This window comes from Eschscholzia californica, unplaced genomic scaffold (assembly GCF_041429995.1).
Source record: "Eschscholzia californica isolate CP2 unplaced genomic scaffold, dmEscCali1.0.p SCAF_2, whole genome shotgun sequence".
Lineage (NCBI taxonomy): Eukaryota > Viridiplantae > Streptophyta > Magnoliopsida > Ranunculales > Papaveraceae > Eschscholzia > Eschscholzia californica.
The window spans coordinates 3,486,889-3,502,835 of NW_028238309.1; the positions used below are offsets into that span (position 1 = coordinate 3,486,889).

General features: G+C 37.4%; 4 protein-coding genes across 6 annotated transcripts; 1 reads left to right on the forward strand and 3 right to left on the reverse strand.

Moving 5' to 3' along the window:
- Positions 1-709: 709 nt before the first annotated feature.
- LSP1 (Eukaryotic initiation factor 4E protein) lies at positions 710-3,612 on the reverse strand. The gene is made up of 5 exons (XM_086662854.1): positions 2,498-3,612; positions 1,805-1,973; positions 1,581-1,706; positions 1,040-1,105; positions 710-943 (listed from the first exon to the last, which is right to left on the reverse strand). Exons 1-5 carry the CDS (start codon positions 2,713-2,715, stop codon positions 896-898), a joined length of 627 nt encoding a protein of 208 aa, XP_086518980.1. The 5' UTR covers positions 2,716-3,612; the 3' UTR covers positions 710-895.
- Positions 3,613-3,907: 295 nt separating this feature from the next.
- On the reverse strand, positions 3,908-8,243 carry LOC147555340 (protein PHR1-LIKE 1-like). 3 transcript variants are annotated; one of them, XM_086662851.1, is made up of 8 exons: positions 7,968-8,243; positions 6,392-7,246; positions 6,053-6,266; positions 5,876-5,952; positions 5,749-5,788; positions 5,487-5,541; positions 4,880-4,949; positions 3,908-4,451 (listed from the first exon to the last, which is right to left on the reverse strand). In XM_086662851.1, the coding sequence occupies exons 2-8, from the start codon at positions 7,058-7,060 to the stop codon at positions 4,074-4,076; spliced, it is 1,503 nt and encodes a 500-aa protein (XP_086518977.1). In that variant the 5' UTR covers positions 7,061-7,246; positions 7,968-8,243; the 3' UTR covers positions 3,908-4,073. The 3 variants fall into 3 exon arrangements, with proteins under 3 accessions (XP_086518977.1, XP_086518978.1, XP_086518979.1); XM_086662852.1 differs by having other exon boundaries at positions 6,392-7,194; positions 7,968-8,226; XM_086662853.1 differs by having other exon boundaries at positions 6,392-7,198; positions 7,968-8,226.
- A 2,821-nt stretch (positions 8,244-11,064) lies between these two features.
- On the reverse strand, positions 11,065-11,484 carry LOC147555341 (uncharacterized). The gene has a single exon (XM_086657683.1). The coding sequence runs from the start codon at positions 11,482-11,484 to the stop codon at positions 11,065-11,067; it is 420 nt and encodes a 139-aa protein (XP_086513809.1).
- Positions 11,485-13,270: 1,786 nt separating this feature from the next.
- Positions 13,271-15,895, forward strand: LOC147555342 (peroxygenase-like). The gene is made up of 6 exons (XM_086663943.1): positions 13,271-13,804; positions 14,468-14,617; positions 14,714-14,799; positions 15,146-15,240; positions 15,384-15,509; positions 15,597-15,895. Exons 1-6 carry the CDS (start codon positions 13,393-13,395, stop codon positions 15,754-15,756), a joined length of 1,029 nt encoding a protein of 342 aa, XP_086520069.1. The 5' UTR covers positions 13,271-13,392; the 3' UTR covers positions 15,757-15,895.
- Positions 15,896-15,947: the final 52 nt, after the last annotated feature.

Consider the following 15,947-nt stretch of genomic DNA (forward strand, 5'->3'; position numbering starts at 1 on the left):
GTTATTTGGTTTTCATTATCTTGCTAAGTATTGTGTTTTTTCTTCAATATTTGAGCAGGTAACTACTGAGTTCTGTGAATCTATTGAAGTAAACGAAACCGAAGACAAGGACTGATTCGAATGCCGAAGAAAAATGGTGAAGAAATTGGGCTTTTAGCTTGATCATCAAATAATCTAAATGACTAAATCTTTCTCATTTTTGTCTTAAAAATTTTGTAATCTCTAGTTGTATAAGCCTTACCTTCATTAGTTCGTCTTCTTCGGACGCCATCGAAGTACAGCAATTTGGAAGACTTGGCCATTTCACCATAACCCTAACTCTACCCGATATGCTGGAAAATGCAGAAACTTGAAGTTTTCAGTTTTAACTCAATGCTCAGTTCTAATATATTCTAATACTTCACTACTACAAATGAACTGAAGCTTTCATGTTTCATATATAACGAGCTCGAAGAACAGAATTTACCTTATTTTGCCAGCATTCTGTGTTCGATCAATATATTTATCGGGCATTCCATAAACTTAGCAATGGTGGAATGAACTGAATATGTGTTCAATAGAGAGACAAGAAGCAGGAAACCGGCTGTCCAATGCCGAGTAAGAAATAACACAACCAACTATTCGAACTCCAAACCAGTAAGTGGTCTTTCGACAAGTTAGTTTAGAACTCGAAACTAGTCTCTCCGTCGGCCATAAAGAATACATGATAAAGAGAGAAAGCGAAAGGTAATTCATACTATAACATCAAAACCCAAAATTTAAGTCGAGGTTAACTCAATACATCCATGATTTGTGGTGTAAACATATCTAGCACCGATGTTCTTTGTCGAAAATAAAAACACGAAAAGAAATGAACATAGCAACGTTCGATAATTCTGAGTTGCAACAGAACTGATCATACAAAGTATCGACTTTTCACGGATTTTTCCCTTTTGGCGTCATCCTGCAATAACGAGTAAATGGAGTTGGTTCATGCAAAAAGGAATTTGAGCAGAATCACTGAATCAGATGTTCATGGACAGTATTAAATGGCACTCACATGGAAGCCGTATTGGATTTTGTCATTGACATCAATAATCTCCTTCCATTTCCTCCCAATGCTCATCTACATAACATAAAAAGTATTTATACAGTTTATTACAAACCGTAAAATCCGATAAATATTCTAAATCTAGTTTTTGAAAGGAATTGTTCTCAAAGAGCCGACGTTCTCGTAACAAGGTGGAATATTTCGTGGATAGTGAAAGATCCACTTCGGTAGCTACACCTTCACTTATTTAAGTTCTTCATCAATAAACTATTATTTGTCAGTATAGGATATATTGAAATCTGAACTTTGGCTCCGCTAGGTATCCCATGATTTTTTCAAGGTCCAATTTATGCTTCGCTTGTGCCAAATTTAGTGCTACTGTGTGAGCTAGTGAGCTACTTCATACTTAACCTCGCAAATTATGTATAACCATGTCCCTATTTCGACATTTTCCTCAACATATCCTACAACTCATACAGGCTCCCGTGCTATGTTGTTACATACTTTACGATATAATGCAATTAAACATATATTGAGCAAAAATAACAACCTGAGTAGCCTCGTTTGATGCTGTCTTAGTCCACAAAGCAAGCTTGTCCTGCCTCTGACGTACACTCGCCACTACTCCACAGATTTCGTCACCCTCATCGAACTGCTCTCCAATCAGAGCCATCAACTACATGGAAAACCATAAATTACAGTCAAAACCTCATCAAAAGGAGAAAACATAGCCACAAAATATTGAATAGAAGAAAATAAAGTTGACATCTTTACAGTCTCAAGCCACATCGAATCCAGTGTCGTCCTTTTGCTGACCACAACGGACCACTTTCCTCCATAGGCACATTCAGGATCTTCCCACTTGGGTTCGATCCCATCTTTGAACAGATGAAAATCAGCATTTCCAGTCAACTTGCTTGGCTTAACTATGTTATCATACAAACTGCGAAAAGAAGAAAAGTTCAGTCCTTAACCCAAACTTCCGAAAACGGTCATGTCTCTCATCGTAACAGATCTAAACAGTGGATAAATGTCCCATAGTGTAATAGTAACCATAAGAAACATAAAACCTAAATCATGTACCAAGTTATGAAATTAAGGGATAATGAAATAAGCAACCCTAGTATGTAATAGTAACCATAAGAAACCCTAGACTGACAAAACATAATAACCCATAAATATAAAGAACAACATAAAGAAAACTCAAGGTACTCAACCAATTTGAGATGAAAACCCCATAAAAAATATAACAAATCAAATAACCAACCAGATATAAGGGAGAAGCCCTAAAATTGAAATAAACCCAGAAATTAAAAGATACCCACAACATCAAAAGATCCAAATACAACAAAATTAACGTTTCTAATCAAATCGATTCACTCTTACAATCATATACACAAAAAGGTGAGATCTTTACTAGGGTTTTGTTCTAAATGTTAAAGGTAAAGAGGTTAAGATTGAACTTACCACCAGAAATCTTCAACAGTTTCGAATGTATAAAGTTTACGAATAGAACTACCCCAAGGAGCGCCTTGTTTTGGTTTCGACTGATTATCAAACCAAATCGTCCATTTTCTATCCAATCTATTACTCAGTTTCTTAGTTTCAGGCGCCACCACCACTTCTTCCGGCGCCGCCACAACCTCAGCTGCTACTGCAACTCCAGTCTCCGCCTCAGTTTCCATCACAACCTTAATTTTCTTCTGAAATCAACGAAGAAGACGACTACGAAAGAGAAGTTTGCCCTTTTTCAAAGGAATTAGGGCACAGAGAAAAGGGAACGCAAGCAATATCAAGACTAAAATAGATTAACCAGTGAGTGATAGTTTTGTACACCTACTTATTTAGTGAGTTAAACAACACTTTTTATTTTCAGCCGTTAGATTCATACTTTACTTGAAATTGGTCGGTCGGGCGGTCGGTCTATTGAGGGTTGTTAAAGGGAGTTGATTTTTTTGTTAGGGTATCTTTTTTTTTGTGGAAGACAACTACAATCTACGAATCTCTGTCCGGTACTTGGACGAGCATGATTTAGTGAGAGAAAGTCAAAACACCTTCTCTCACTAAATCATGTCCGGCCAAGTATCTCAGTCGAGATTCAGCCGCAATACTTGCTCGGCAGAGCATCACGGTTGTTCATTTATAGGTTCAAACACCAAGCACGAAGTGGCTGGTTTTTGAGCTCTTTCATGCAATCTCCTGACACAATTTCAATTGAATTAAATCGGATTTTAGAATGTTTGTTTTTATACAGTCAGATAAATAAGAGGAGTTGAATTTATACATAAAACACTACCCTTCGTTTTTATACAGTCAGATAAAAAAGAAAAAACACTACCCTTCGTGGTAGATTTCATCTTTAGTATTGAAACCGTGTTTTGTAAAGATACAATCAAACGAGCTATTCATGTTTTCCTATTATTTTTTAGAAACGTCTTTTTTGTTAATATGATAAAAAAAAAAAATTTGTCTTGTTTTATCCAATGACAATAAAATTTCGCACCTGGTCTTGTTTTTCTTAGCCACGTCAAAGGCCCAGTAGATTGGGTTATTGGGTTAGAACGAACCTCTCTCATGCGTGTGATGTAAGTTTACACGCGTATTTATACTTCAAAAATGGACTAACACATTTAAGACCAAACCAAACTTGACAAGTAAATCTCGAGCAGAGCAATACACGAAAATACTCTCCTTTTTCTTTTCTGGGTCGGTTTCTGTTCTTCCCTGTGTCTGAGTTCACCCATTTTGGGGTCAGCTTCGGTTCTTGGAAGCGTAATACAATACACAATACAGAATAAGCTTACTCTTCTTCACTGTGGATGCACATATACAAAAAATTCTGTCTTCCCCGGCTTCAAATTCACCCATTAAAAATCATTGGCATAAATCAGGAAGTCTAATTTATTAACTAAAAACTGACAGAGAAGGTACAAGTCATTGCTCAATATGAAAAGAGCCATATCAAATTCTAACATCATTCTTTTGTATATAATCTCTTTAGATCGTTTAATAAAGATCTTTCATGATCGTTACCTCTCGTTTGTCAGTTAGATGATAAAACAGTTATATCATTGACTCTGGCACGTTTTGCTGGTGGAGCCATGCTGCTGCCATTAGCATCTTGTTGGAGATCTTCCGAAGCTTCGGTTTCAGACACTTTTTGTTTCCCCTCCAACTTCTGTAAGCTCTCGTTGGGTACCAGATTAGCACTCATCAGCCCATTTCTTGTGTCTCTTTCCGATCCTTCTCCGCCATTTTCAGACGGGGAATGCTCAACTTGCTCCGACGACTGAGCAGAGGGTTCATCCAGAGTGGATGAAGACGCCTTGAGTTTTTCATTACCTGTCTTGGATTGCTTCTCGAACATCATCTGTAGATACCTTCCTTGTTCTTCTATTCGCAACTGTAGATTTCTTTGAATCTGGGGAAGTAGATTGAAAAAAAAAAATTGAACTTTTTAGTTTTAGCATAAAGATACGACAACAAGAGGCCTGCGTATAATGTAAAACTTTGCAGGTATACGAAGGTTAACAATAAAATTGAATCAGGGGAAGTAGATCGAAAAAAAAAACTGAACTTAGTAGTTTTAGCATAAAGATACGACAACAAGAGGCCTGCGTATAATGTAAAACTTTGCAGGTATACGAAGGTTAACAATAAAATACGTGAAAAACCAGCTTCATCGAAAGCCAAATTCTCAGATAGTGTTAGACAGACATGATAATTGACGACTTTTAGCCGTTGATTACAACATTAGCCGCCCTACCATCTAACTTGGGCCAGAAATTGAGTCAAAACCACTAAGTAGACCAGTAAACAGTTTTAATATTTCAAATTTAACCTGCATACCTCAAGTTGTTCATGCAGCCGCTTTTGAACTTCCATTTGTAATCGTAATGCTTCAGTGATCTCAATACCCCTGTAGTTCAAAAACGACATTTCCCTTTAGAAAATTTAATGCTCAATTAGTTAAGCGATACAAATACTGTTTCATCTGAAAACTATGAAAAGCATGACCCACAACCTCATTAATGATATAAATCATGAATCCCGTAAAAATCATCAAATTTTATTGAAAATATCATCTGAAAACTATGAAACGTTCACTATTTTACAACAAATCAATGTCAAGAAGTTCCTTGAGCAGTCACCCATTTATAAGAGATTTTAACCAGGAAGGAAATAAAGATATTTTCAAACCGAAACTAATGTTTCGTGAACTTATCGAGAGCCACAGTCGACCATGAGACTACAGAATTTCTAGCCCTTGTTCAGTCCGCAGCTTCATCGAGCTCAAGCTTTTGATCTCAATTTTTTCAATGTAGATTTATTTGACTTGGTAAGAATGTCAATGATGAAAATGCAATTACTACGACACAAAAATGCAGGCTAATTGACGTGAATGTTAATAAAGGTCATAAACATCCATATGTAACAAAGTTTGAGGCCGACTTACGTTTTCAGGTCCAGAGTAGATATTTCATCAAGAGTTATCTTTTTCTCCGTACTCCCTACAGTATTATAAGAAATTCAAAATTTAGCAAAACTACTGTGAATCATATTTCAGAGCAGACAAACAGGTTAAACATCAGCAGAAAATGGACTTGGGAAGTGAACTAAAAACAGCACAGCTAGAGGACTTTTATAATTTACAATAACAAAAAGGTACTAGGCTACTACCATAAAGCAACAACACTAAGAAAAAGAAAAAAAATTACCTTCTGTCGGCTCTGGTCTGTAACGTGCCGTTCTATATTTCTGCAATTCAAGAAAAAGGATAATCCGTCAAAGCAAGAAATAGCGAAGAAAAAATGTATAATAAGAAAAAAGAGAACGAGCATCCACCTGCAAGTGACTTTTTACATGATAGATGGTTAAACCTTCAACTGCCATTCGTTTCAGCACGCCCTTGGGAGTAGCTCCTATAGGTCAGAATAACTTGTCAATACAAGAAAGCAGAAACTATTTTACTCTGGTCAAAATGAAGTCGGGAAAGTAAATTAAGGCTCGTGGGAAACCTACTTTCACTACCACCAAGCTGATTAACAGCTTCCACAAAACGCTCATGAAGTTCAGGTGTCCAACGCATTCGAGGCTTGTTTGAGGCGGGACCACTGGCTGAGGACAAGGGGCTAGCGACAACACATAGCTCCCCAGAATGAGCAGGAGGCTGCTGATGAGTTTGGGTCTGGTGTACGTAGGTATTTGCAGATGGTTGGGGCACCGGGTATGTTGTCTAATAAGAAAAAGATAGAGAACAAGCATAAGCAATAGAATTGATTTGATACACTATTATAATGAAGCCGTCTTGCTTTAGATAAAATTAACCTAATTCCTTCAAGCTAAACAAAGAAACCCAACCTTGTGCTCAGGGTTTGCGACGTTGGTGTCAACTAGAAGCCCACTCCAATTTGGACCTAACGAGTCATCACCACTAATTAGCTGGTCCGCCCAGTCTTGCCACTCATTTCGCTTGTTTGGGTCCTCACCTCTGATACCACCCACACTATTGCTCTCCAATTGACTGCTCTGGATAGACTGGATGGGTAAATTATCTGCAAAGTCAAGTAACTCATCCAACGGATCCGAACCCCATGCAACATCATTGTTTTCTTTTGTGTAATGGCTCGACGCCGTAGAATTAAGTCCCGAGTGAAATTGATTTAATGGCAAAGATGACCCATTATTAGATGATTGCGAAATAAAGGGGACATTTCTCGAATCCCTCTCATGGGCTGACAGATCTGAAAAATGAAGATCCGTAGAGTAACCCGAAGCTGATGAAAACATATGCCCTGCGACTTCGCCATTGGAGGTTAATGAAGTTGCATATGAGGTCATGGGATTTGACATATTTGTCATCATTTCTCTTTCAGAGCGAACTTGTTGCCCATTCACCAGCTTCGGATATTTACCTTCCAAGGAAACAGGAATTAATGTGAAGGGCGATGACATTGACCCCGAAACTCCAACACTTGTTAGTTGTTTCGTGTTCGACCGTTGCATGGATAAAACAGGTCTCGCCTCCATCTTTTCCCATATACCACCAAGAAATGCCAAATATCGTCAACCAACTGACTATCAACTAAACACAAGCTTCAATTCTGATCTTCACTAATCAATAGCTATATCCTTCGGTATGTTGTTAGCCCTCATAGTAAAACCTACCTTCCAAGCAATAATCACAAAATTGTCAAAGGTTCTTGTATCTGTAAACTGAAAACAAAACAGCCAGAACGAAAATCTGTCTCGAATGAAATTATTATCACAAACTATCGAAAACAATGAACACTACAAGAAAGTTTTAATCTATTGAAATTACATGATGAAGCTGCTCTTTTTCCAAGGGAACTATTGCCTAGATTACATAAACGAATTCTGTTCGACTTAAAATATCTGTATATTGACAAAAATCATTTACTGCATATACCCTCAATTCCCCAAGCTCTCATCAGACTCCATAAACATCTCTGGTTCCTAAAGATAATCACAAATTACTCTAAAAAAGAGTGACTTCTAAACCAAAGAAAACATTCATGCGAATCATTAAACAAAAACAATCATTTCAAAATAAGTCAAAAATTTCATCTCCATAATCCATATTCTATTCTATCCATCTAAAATCAAATAAATCAATAAAAGGTGGGATTTTTAAGTTCAATAGCAATCAACCCAAAACAAAATATCCAACTAAAAATTCAAACTTTCCCAAATTTCAAGACAAATAATCGAGAACCCATGAACCAAAAAACTACTAAAATCATTTATATTACTAATCCATTCGATTTCCCCCAACTCTTCACCCCCATTTGACTTTCATTTCGATTTGAAAGAATTTTGGGATGGGTAATTGAATTTCATCTGAAGAAAGTAAACAAGAGAGAATTGTAATAAGTAATTTCTGATCTAGGGGAAGATGGGTATGAGAAAATCTTACCTGTAATTGAAGGAAAAGGAAGAAATTGAACCCTAAAAAGGAGAAGAAGAAGGTAGAAATGGAATTGAAATTGGGGAGGGTGGTGAAACCAGTTGCGGCGCACCCAAATTGATATATTCTGATGACACGGCCATGTTATTGTGTTATTCTGGATTCCGTCTCATCAATAGTGCGCCCCCCTACTCTCCTCTCTCTCTCTCTCTCTCTCTCTCCCCACACTTTCTCTCTCTACTTTCTCCCTCAATAGAAGTTCATTTTTAGGCCTAATTTGTGAGTAGTATGCCATTTTAACCTTGCTAATGTCGACACTTGTTTGTCTAAGTGGTTGAAAGTGTTGACATAAACTCAAAAAATACTGGAGGTATCAGGTTTTATTTTCACAGAGGGTAGATATATGGTTTATTGAATTGGATTATTAAAAGTGTAAATGATGTAATAAATTTGTCGGACTTTAGACCTCTTGCATGTTGTCGGATTTTAGACCTCTTTCATTAATGTTGAACTTAGGCAGTTATCGTACTCATCACATCTTCCTGATGTATTAATGTCATGTAACGACTTCACCAGATCTTCCTAGTGTACCAATGTCTTGTAACGACTAACGTAGATCGTAGTCGATTTCTCAAAAAAAAATCTTGATAAAATGGGGCGGTTTTAGGAAATCTTAAAATGTCTCTGAAACGTTTAAGATTTGGGTGGAAAAATATTGGTTACTCAAGTCCCATTACTTTTTTATCCTCTTTATTCTTCTTTTTGCATGAATAGTGAGAAGAGATAGAAAGGGGGGATAGTTGTGGTGGTTGCTAAAGGTGGTGGTGGCAGGAGGAAAAGATAAGCTTTTGCAAGAGTCGTTAGAAATAACAGTCTGTTAGCCATCTAGATCTGCTTGTGGTAAGGGTCGTTAGAGATTTTTCCACTCGAAATCTCCTGGATGTCTCGAAAATTTGTTAGGATGTTAAAAAACAACGGTCTTCGAAAGATACATTTGGACTTTGACAACTCGTTTCGATCCCCTACTCGAAGTATGTGACTAAATGCATCTGAATGCGAGAAAAAAATTTGAGCAAAAATAGAGGGTTAGGTTGTCACCGGAGTAAAATCTTTTGTCTAACAATTACGGAGCAAACGAGCTTATTGGTCACAAATTAGGAGCCAAATCAAAAATTCTTTTAACATTTTATATGAGATATTTAATAGGCCCCATAAGATATACTGGTTTAAATGGGTAAGACAGGATAATTGATGGCTTAGTGAATCAGCAAACCTTTTTTTATGCTCTCCTTCTGAGTGCTCCTCCTTTCGTCCTACCAAAAGTCATCTCTTTCCTTTTTTTGGTTTTCATTTTTTATTTTATTTGTCACGTGTGGTATTGGAATTGCACTTTATTTACAATTTATTTCGACATTTTTATTTTTATTAGTTCTTTATAAAAAAAATTCTTTAGAAGTTGGAATAATCATCTACCCTTTCGATTGTGAAATTAATATGTATTCGAAGTTTTATTTCTCAATGGAGAACTTCTACAAATTTATTTAGGCCTAATCAACTTTGAGCTAGTCTAAATTTTTACAAAACAAAAAGACTAAGACATATATGTTATTTTAAGTGTCATAAGTTATCAGTCGCATTCAATAAAAATAAAATAAGTATAGTCTAGATTTTTTAAGAATTTTTTCGACAAAACTTCGATGGCTCAATTGCAATTGTGGTGGTATACCTGTTTAAAATTTTACTCTCACCATATAATCAATGTCACATAACAAATATCTTAAACAAAATTAGAAAGGGTAGTGGTAAAGGTGCCGTCTTTTCTAATAAAACACACTCACTTCTTACTAGAAATGGCAACAATCTTTGATTGAAGTTGTTAGAGGTTTAGCATTTCATTTTTTAAGTCAAAGGTTCGAGACAAGCAGACAACACAAAAAGGGAAAACTCTTACTAAAAACATGGTCAGACATACATACATATAAGCATATTCAAGAAGAGAAAGGGAAATTTTATATCTTAACACAAAAAAAAGGAAAATTTTATTTTTTATTTTATTTTTATTTTTATTTTATTTTTTGAAACGGTACACTGAGAGGGAGCTCAGACTCGAAACACAAAGAGAAAGAATACAAAAACTCTAACTTATTAAATATGATCTACCCGATCTATCATCTTCAATGATATTCATTAGTTCTGATGGAAACTCCGATAAAGAAATTTCTAGCAAAGGTAGATCAGTCTGCCAACTAGCTAGATAATCAGCCGCCCTATTCGCCTCTCTATAAGTATGTTCGATGTTAAAGTATTCAAAAGACTCCTTGAGTTGAGAAATACTTCTCCATATTCTCCAACAGTGCCATGGAGGGTGAGAATTAGTAGAGTTGAAGTATGAAACTATCGTCTTTGAGTCCGATCTCACCTGAATTCGTCGTTCATTCATCGAGCATGCTAATTTCAGCCCTGCTTCAATGCCTTGCAGCTCATGCAACGTGATCGTCCCCGGAGTTACCTCCCCCGCAACTGCACCTCTAACATTACCCCGATGGTCTCTGATCAAAGCTCCAAACCCTGCCCTATCCGTTCGTAAGGAGCCATCTGCATTAATCATCATAAATCCCGGCATCGGCGGCTCCCATTTGCATATAATGCCGTTGGACTGAGTATATGAGGCCGATATGCCAACCCTGTCAAAGAACCCCCTATTTTCTATAGTATCTTCCACAACCAAATTCATACAAGTTGCTTTCATTCTCACTTCATTTTTTATGCTCCATGTAAGTACTTCAATAATTTTAGATTTACCTCTGAATATTCTAGCATTTCTTTCGCCCCATATGTGATAGAAATATGCTCCAAGTATGATCTTCTTGATAGCATTCGTCTTTGACGATCCTCCCCAATTTTTTGTATACCAGTCGATCTCATCCTCCCACGTGTTGAGAGTTGGTTTATGAATTCCCATATATTCTAAAAGTCGTTGCCATATTGCCAAAGAGTAAGGGCACCTGAAAAAGAGATGAAAATCGTCCTCCGTCGCACTATTACAAAGCACACAACTAGTATCGATATTCACCCCCCATCGTGCAAGTTTAGCCTTTGTTTTCAATCATCTGAAAAGTGTAAGCCATCCTAGCATAGCATGTCGAGGAATGGCATCTTTAAACCATATCAGATGAGCCCAATTAAGGGGATTTGACCTCGACCTCAGTGCATTATATGTATCCTTCATAGTGTATACCCCATCACGGTTGCATTTCCAAATCAACTTGTCTCTTTCATTGACATCAATATGGACATCTTTGAGGATATTTGTTATTTCACCTAAGCTGTTATGGAGGTGTGTTGATATATGCCATTCACCATCCCTTATGCATGAGCTGACCTTTGCATTAAAATTGAGGATGTGGTCTTCAGATAATGAGGTAGGAAATAGGCTAGTTAGTCTTCCCAACGGGTGCCAATCATCATTCCAGAAATTGGTATCCTCTCCATCACCCACCATATGAAATAGTTGCTCCTTTGCCATTTCCCTAGCTGCTAAAATATTTCTCCAACACCATGATGCGTCTTGAGGGATTTGAAGAGCCCAAAAGTCACGTCCTTTTATGAGATTATTTCTTACCCACTGTGCCCATAAAGTTTGTTTGTCGCTTATGATATTCCAAATATATCACATTGTAGCTGCTTTGTTTGTACATTGAATATCACGGACATCCAATCCTCCTTCCCTGAAGGGCATACAAATTTGATGCCAAGCTACCATTGCCTGCTTTGATGCTACATCTTGCCCAGACCATAGGAATTTAATAAATATGGACTCTATTTCATGATGAACTCGGCTAGGTAAACTGAAACAAGTTATCCAGAAAGTAATCATGCCAATCAATACCGCCTTGATAAGTAAGATTCGACCTGCATAAGAAAGGAAGCGAGCTTTCCACGATTTGACTCTATTAGTGATATGATTCAATAGAGGTACACAGTCAGAATATGATAATCTGCTGGATATAAGAGGTAGCCCTAAATATTTCATAGGCAAATCACATTGTTCAAACGGAATAATAGCATGAATGTGGTTTCTCATAGCTTCATTTACACCTGCAGTGAAGAGAGTACTCTTTTGATGATTTACCTGCAAACCTGTACAGATGGAGAATGCCGAAAGTACCTCCATCAATCCCACTGCTGAATTAGCATCTCCTTTGATGAAGACTAACATGTCATCAGCGAAAGATAAATGAGTTATTGTTGGATCATTGCATCGAGGATGGAGACTAATATTACCCAATTGTACCTGCTTCTTGATCAAACAGTTAAAGAGTTCCATCATAATGACAAACAAATAAGGAGATAGAGGGCAACCTTGACGTATTCCTCTTTTACCTTCAAAGTATCCTCTTGGTTGTCCATTTATCATGATAGAGAAACGGGAGGTGGTAACACATAATTTAACCCATTCTATAAACTGTTCCGGAAAGTTTAATTTAGTCATCCAGTGAAAAAGTGCTTCCCACCGGACCATATCATAGGCTTTACGCATGTCGATCTTTATAGCACACCGTGGTGATCCCTTATCCCTGTGATAGTTTCGGACAAGCTCATGAGCGAGCATAATATTATCTTGAATTGTACGGCCAGAGACAAATGCAGATTGACAAGGACTAACTAGCTTCATACACACTTCTTTGAGCCGACTCATAAGAATTTTGGTAACGCACTTATAGAAGACATTTAGACACGCAATCGGTCGATAGTCAGAGAAAGAAGAAGCATTTTCTACCTTAGGGATGAGGGTAACTAATGTTGAGTTCATCTCTCGCAAGAGCTTCATCTTCTTGAAGAAATTTGTAACAGCCCCCACGAAAACATCACCTACAACATACCAATACTTCTTGAAGAAAAGAGAGGAAAAGCCATCTGGGCCGGGGTGTAAAAAATTTAGGAAGAAAATGTTAGACTTGAACCCAACAAATGGGCTTAAGACTAGGCAAAGCCCATGAAACAAAATTGGGCTGGTGAGAGTTTAGATTGAAGCCACCCAGAAAGAGTCGGATTTTAGCATTTGAGGGTTGGATCTATAGGCGTCTCATTATTACTCTAGGCGTTACAGGGAAAGTGCCTATAGAACTCCTCGGGAAGGAGTTTGCCGTTTACGTGACACGTGAGATACTCATAGCAAAATACAAATGCATGCTTCACACGTGAGATATTGACAGCAAAATACAAATGCATGCTTCACACGTGTAATGCACACGCGTAAATCATACAGACATTTCAACACAGTCACTACTAGGCCACCACTCTCTCTCTCTATGTCTCTCTCTAAAAACGTTTCTTGATTCAAGTAGTTACAAGGTGTTTGTATGTGAAACGTTAGTGATTTAGTGTGTGTGTGTGTGAGAGAGAGAGAGAGAGAAAAGGGTTTTAGAATAGAATGGCTGAAGTAAGAAGGAAAGAAAGTAAACAGCAAAAGAAGGAATCTGCAAGTGGTGGTGGTGGAAAGAAAGATGATGAGGGTACTACTGCTGGACTTAAAGATGTAACATCAATTAAGAAGAAGCAACAACAACAACAACAACAACAGGATGAGGAAAAGCAACAACAACTAGGGCAACAACAACATCAGGAGGAGAAGAAGCAAGTTGTTGTTCATGATGATGATGATGATCATAAGAAGAAGAAGAAGAGTAGTGATGATGAAGAAGCAAGTCATGATGGTGATGATTTTGGGGTGGTGGTGAGGGGTAAGAATGAAGAAGCAGCTTTGGAAACAGTGGCTACCCAGGCACCTGTCACTTCTGAACGTAGGATTCGCCGGGATCTCGAAACTTCCCTTCCCAAACCTTGTAAGTACATGAGTGTCTTCCATTGGGTTATTCTTTTCTTTTGGAATTTGGCTACTATCGTCATTACAATGACATTAATACATCAAAGTGTGATGTGATAAACGCGATAACCATCAAATTCAAACTTTTACAAGAACGGGGCTATATCCTGACTTAAATATAGCGCTTAAAGTCCAACAACATTATTAATTTATACCTTACATTGGATTTTTCTTGTTAAGACCTCCCATTGGATTTGGGCGGCTCATACATGGACTAACAAATATCTTATAATCACAAACAAATATCTTCCATTGAATTTGTGATGGCCTAAGGTGCTCCTAAAGGCACTCAGGGAAAGTACTATCAACGGTCCAAGCATCTGGTGCCCCCTTGACTTTTTCTTCTTTCATTTTTAGTTTGAATTCTCTTCCAAAAGTTTGAATGCTCTGAAAACAAACTCCACTCAATTCGGATTTCATATCTGACTTGGAGATTAAACATATACCACCTTAGTTAAACTCGGTCATAGCTTGGCCGAGTTACTCATTTGTGAGTACCCTGCTCCCAACTGCTTGTACCCAAGATTGTTATAACTGGAAAACAAAACAATTCAGGATGGATCTTCACTTGGTACGCGTCAACGACTTTACTTTAACATCTAAATCTGTGATGTAATATTAGATATGGCACGGGCATTGGTTGCGCCGGATGCGGATCATCCCAATGGGACGTGGGGTCACAAGCATTACAACATGAGTGTTCTTCAACAACACGTCTCTTTCTTTGACATGGACGATAATGGCATCATATATCCTCAAGAAACTTACTCTGGTAACTAATATTTGAACTATATTGCATGGGTTGCCTTGGATTAAAGAGGATATGATGCTTTCTTGTAATCTTCACAGTCTTGTCTGTCATTTTTAGGACTTCGGGCTATTGGGTTCAACGTTATTGCTTCATTTGTAATGACGGTCCTAATCAATGGAGCCATGAGCTATGCTACTTTGCCGGTAAGATTTTCTATTCGGTAACTTACAATTATATTAGATTATACTCATATAAATCAATAACTTATTGATATAATAATAAATTAATATATACTTATATATAAATCTTACGAATTTTCAATTCACAGATACGATTTAGTATATTGAAAATCGATTTACGATACGATTGACGATTTGACAACATTGGCCTACATGACCGCCTCATAGAAGGCAAGGGCAAAATAGTCATTCATAGGTAGGCAATGACGATTTTGCCTCTTTTCTTATTAGCCACATGGGATAAGCCCGGTCATGTAGGCAGGACACAAATCATTTCGTAGATTTCTAACTTAGCTCATCATTTTCGTAGGGGTGGTTGCCGTCACCTTTTTTCCCCATATACATACACAACATCCACAAATCTAAGCATGGAAGTGACTCGGCAACTTATGACACGGAAGGAAGGTAAACATAAACGAAGTTAACCTTTGATAACCTCCGTCTCTGCTTTGTTCTTGTTCTAGTTATTCACCTTAACTCGAAAACATAGACGGTATTATGATTTATAAGAGAAACCCATTTCCATCTACTAATAATCGATTGAATAGGTTTGTTCCGATGAATCTTGAGAACATATTTAGCAAGTACGCTCGTACAGTTCCAGACAAACTGTCGTTCAGGGAACTATGGAGCATGACAGAAGGCAATCGAAATGCGTACGACTTGTTTGGGTGGTTCGTGCTATAATCTCTTGTGTATGGGTATATATAGTGTTAAAGAGTTATTCCATAGACGATCATTAAATCTGATAACGTGTGCAGGATTGCTGGGAAGCTGGAGTGGGGAATTCTGTATGTACTAGCAAGAGATGAAGAAGGGTTTCTATCGAAAGAAGCGGTTAGGAGATGTTTTGATGGGAGCTTGTTTGAGTACTGTGCCAAACTTCAATTAGAATCTGGTCATATTAGTAAAACTGATTAAGTAGATATATATATTAGTGGTAAAATTAGTCTAGTATCGGTTGTTGGTTTATTAGGGGTATTTTGATGCTTTGAAGAAGGTTTTAAATTTTAGTTTTTGTATGGAATACTATAAAGTGTACGAATATCTTTTATTTTTAGGTCTCTGAGTCATGTTTAACCTACCTGCGACGGGTATGTGTACGATTCTGC

Excerpts from the sequence above, each read along its gene's own strand:
- LSP1 (XM_086662854.1), bottom strand. The coding sequence starts at position 2,715 with ATGGAAACTGAGGCGGAGACTGGAGTTGCAGTAGCAGCTGAGGTTGTG. Across the intron at positions 1,974-2,497 it reads ACTGTTGAAGATTTCTGGTG|TTTGTATGATAACATAGTTA; the intron begins GTAAGTTCAATC and ends TTCTTTTCGCAG. Across the intron at positions 1,106-1,580 it reads CATCAAACGAGGCTACTCAG|ATGAGCATTGGGAGGAAATG; the intron begins GTTGTTATTTTT and ends TATGTTATGTAG.
- LOC147555340 (XM_086662851.1), bottom strand. The coding sequence starts at position 7,060 with ATGGAGGCGAGACCTGTTTTATCCATGCAACGGTCGAACACGAAACAA. Across the intron at positions 5,789-5,875 it reads ATGTAAAAAGTCACTTGCAG|AAATATAGAACGGCACGTTA; the intron begins GTGGATGCTCGT and ends CTTGAATTGCAG. Across the intron at positions 4,452-4,879 it reads GGCTGCATGAACAACTTGAG|ATTCAAAGAAATCTACAGTT; the intron begins GTATGCAGGTTA and ends CTACTTCCCCAG.
- LOC147555341 (XM_086657683.1), bottom strand. The coding sequence starts at position 11,484 with ATGGCAAAGGAGCAACTATTTCATATGGTGGGTGATGGAGAGGATACC.
- LOC147555342 (XM_086663943.1), top strand. The coding sequence starts at position 13,393 with ATGGCTGAAGTAAGAAGGAAAGAAAGTAAACAGCAAAAGAAGGAATCT. Across the intron at positions 13,805-14,467 it reads AACTTCCCTTCCCAAACCTT|ATATGGCACGGGCATTGGTT; the intron begins GTAAGTACATGA and ends ATGTAATATTAG. Across the intron at positions 15,510-15,596 it reads GCGTACGACTTGTTTGGGTG|GATTGCTGGGAAGCTGGAGT; the intron begins GTTCGTGCTATA and ends TAACGTGTGCAG.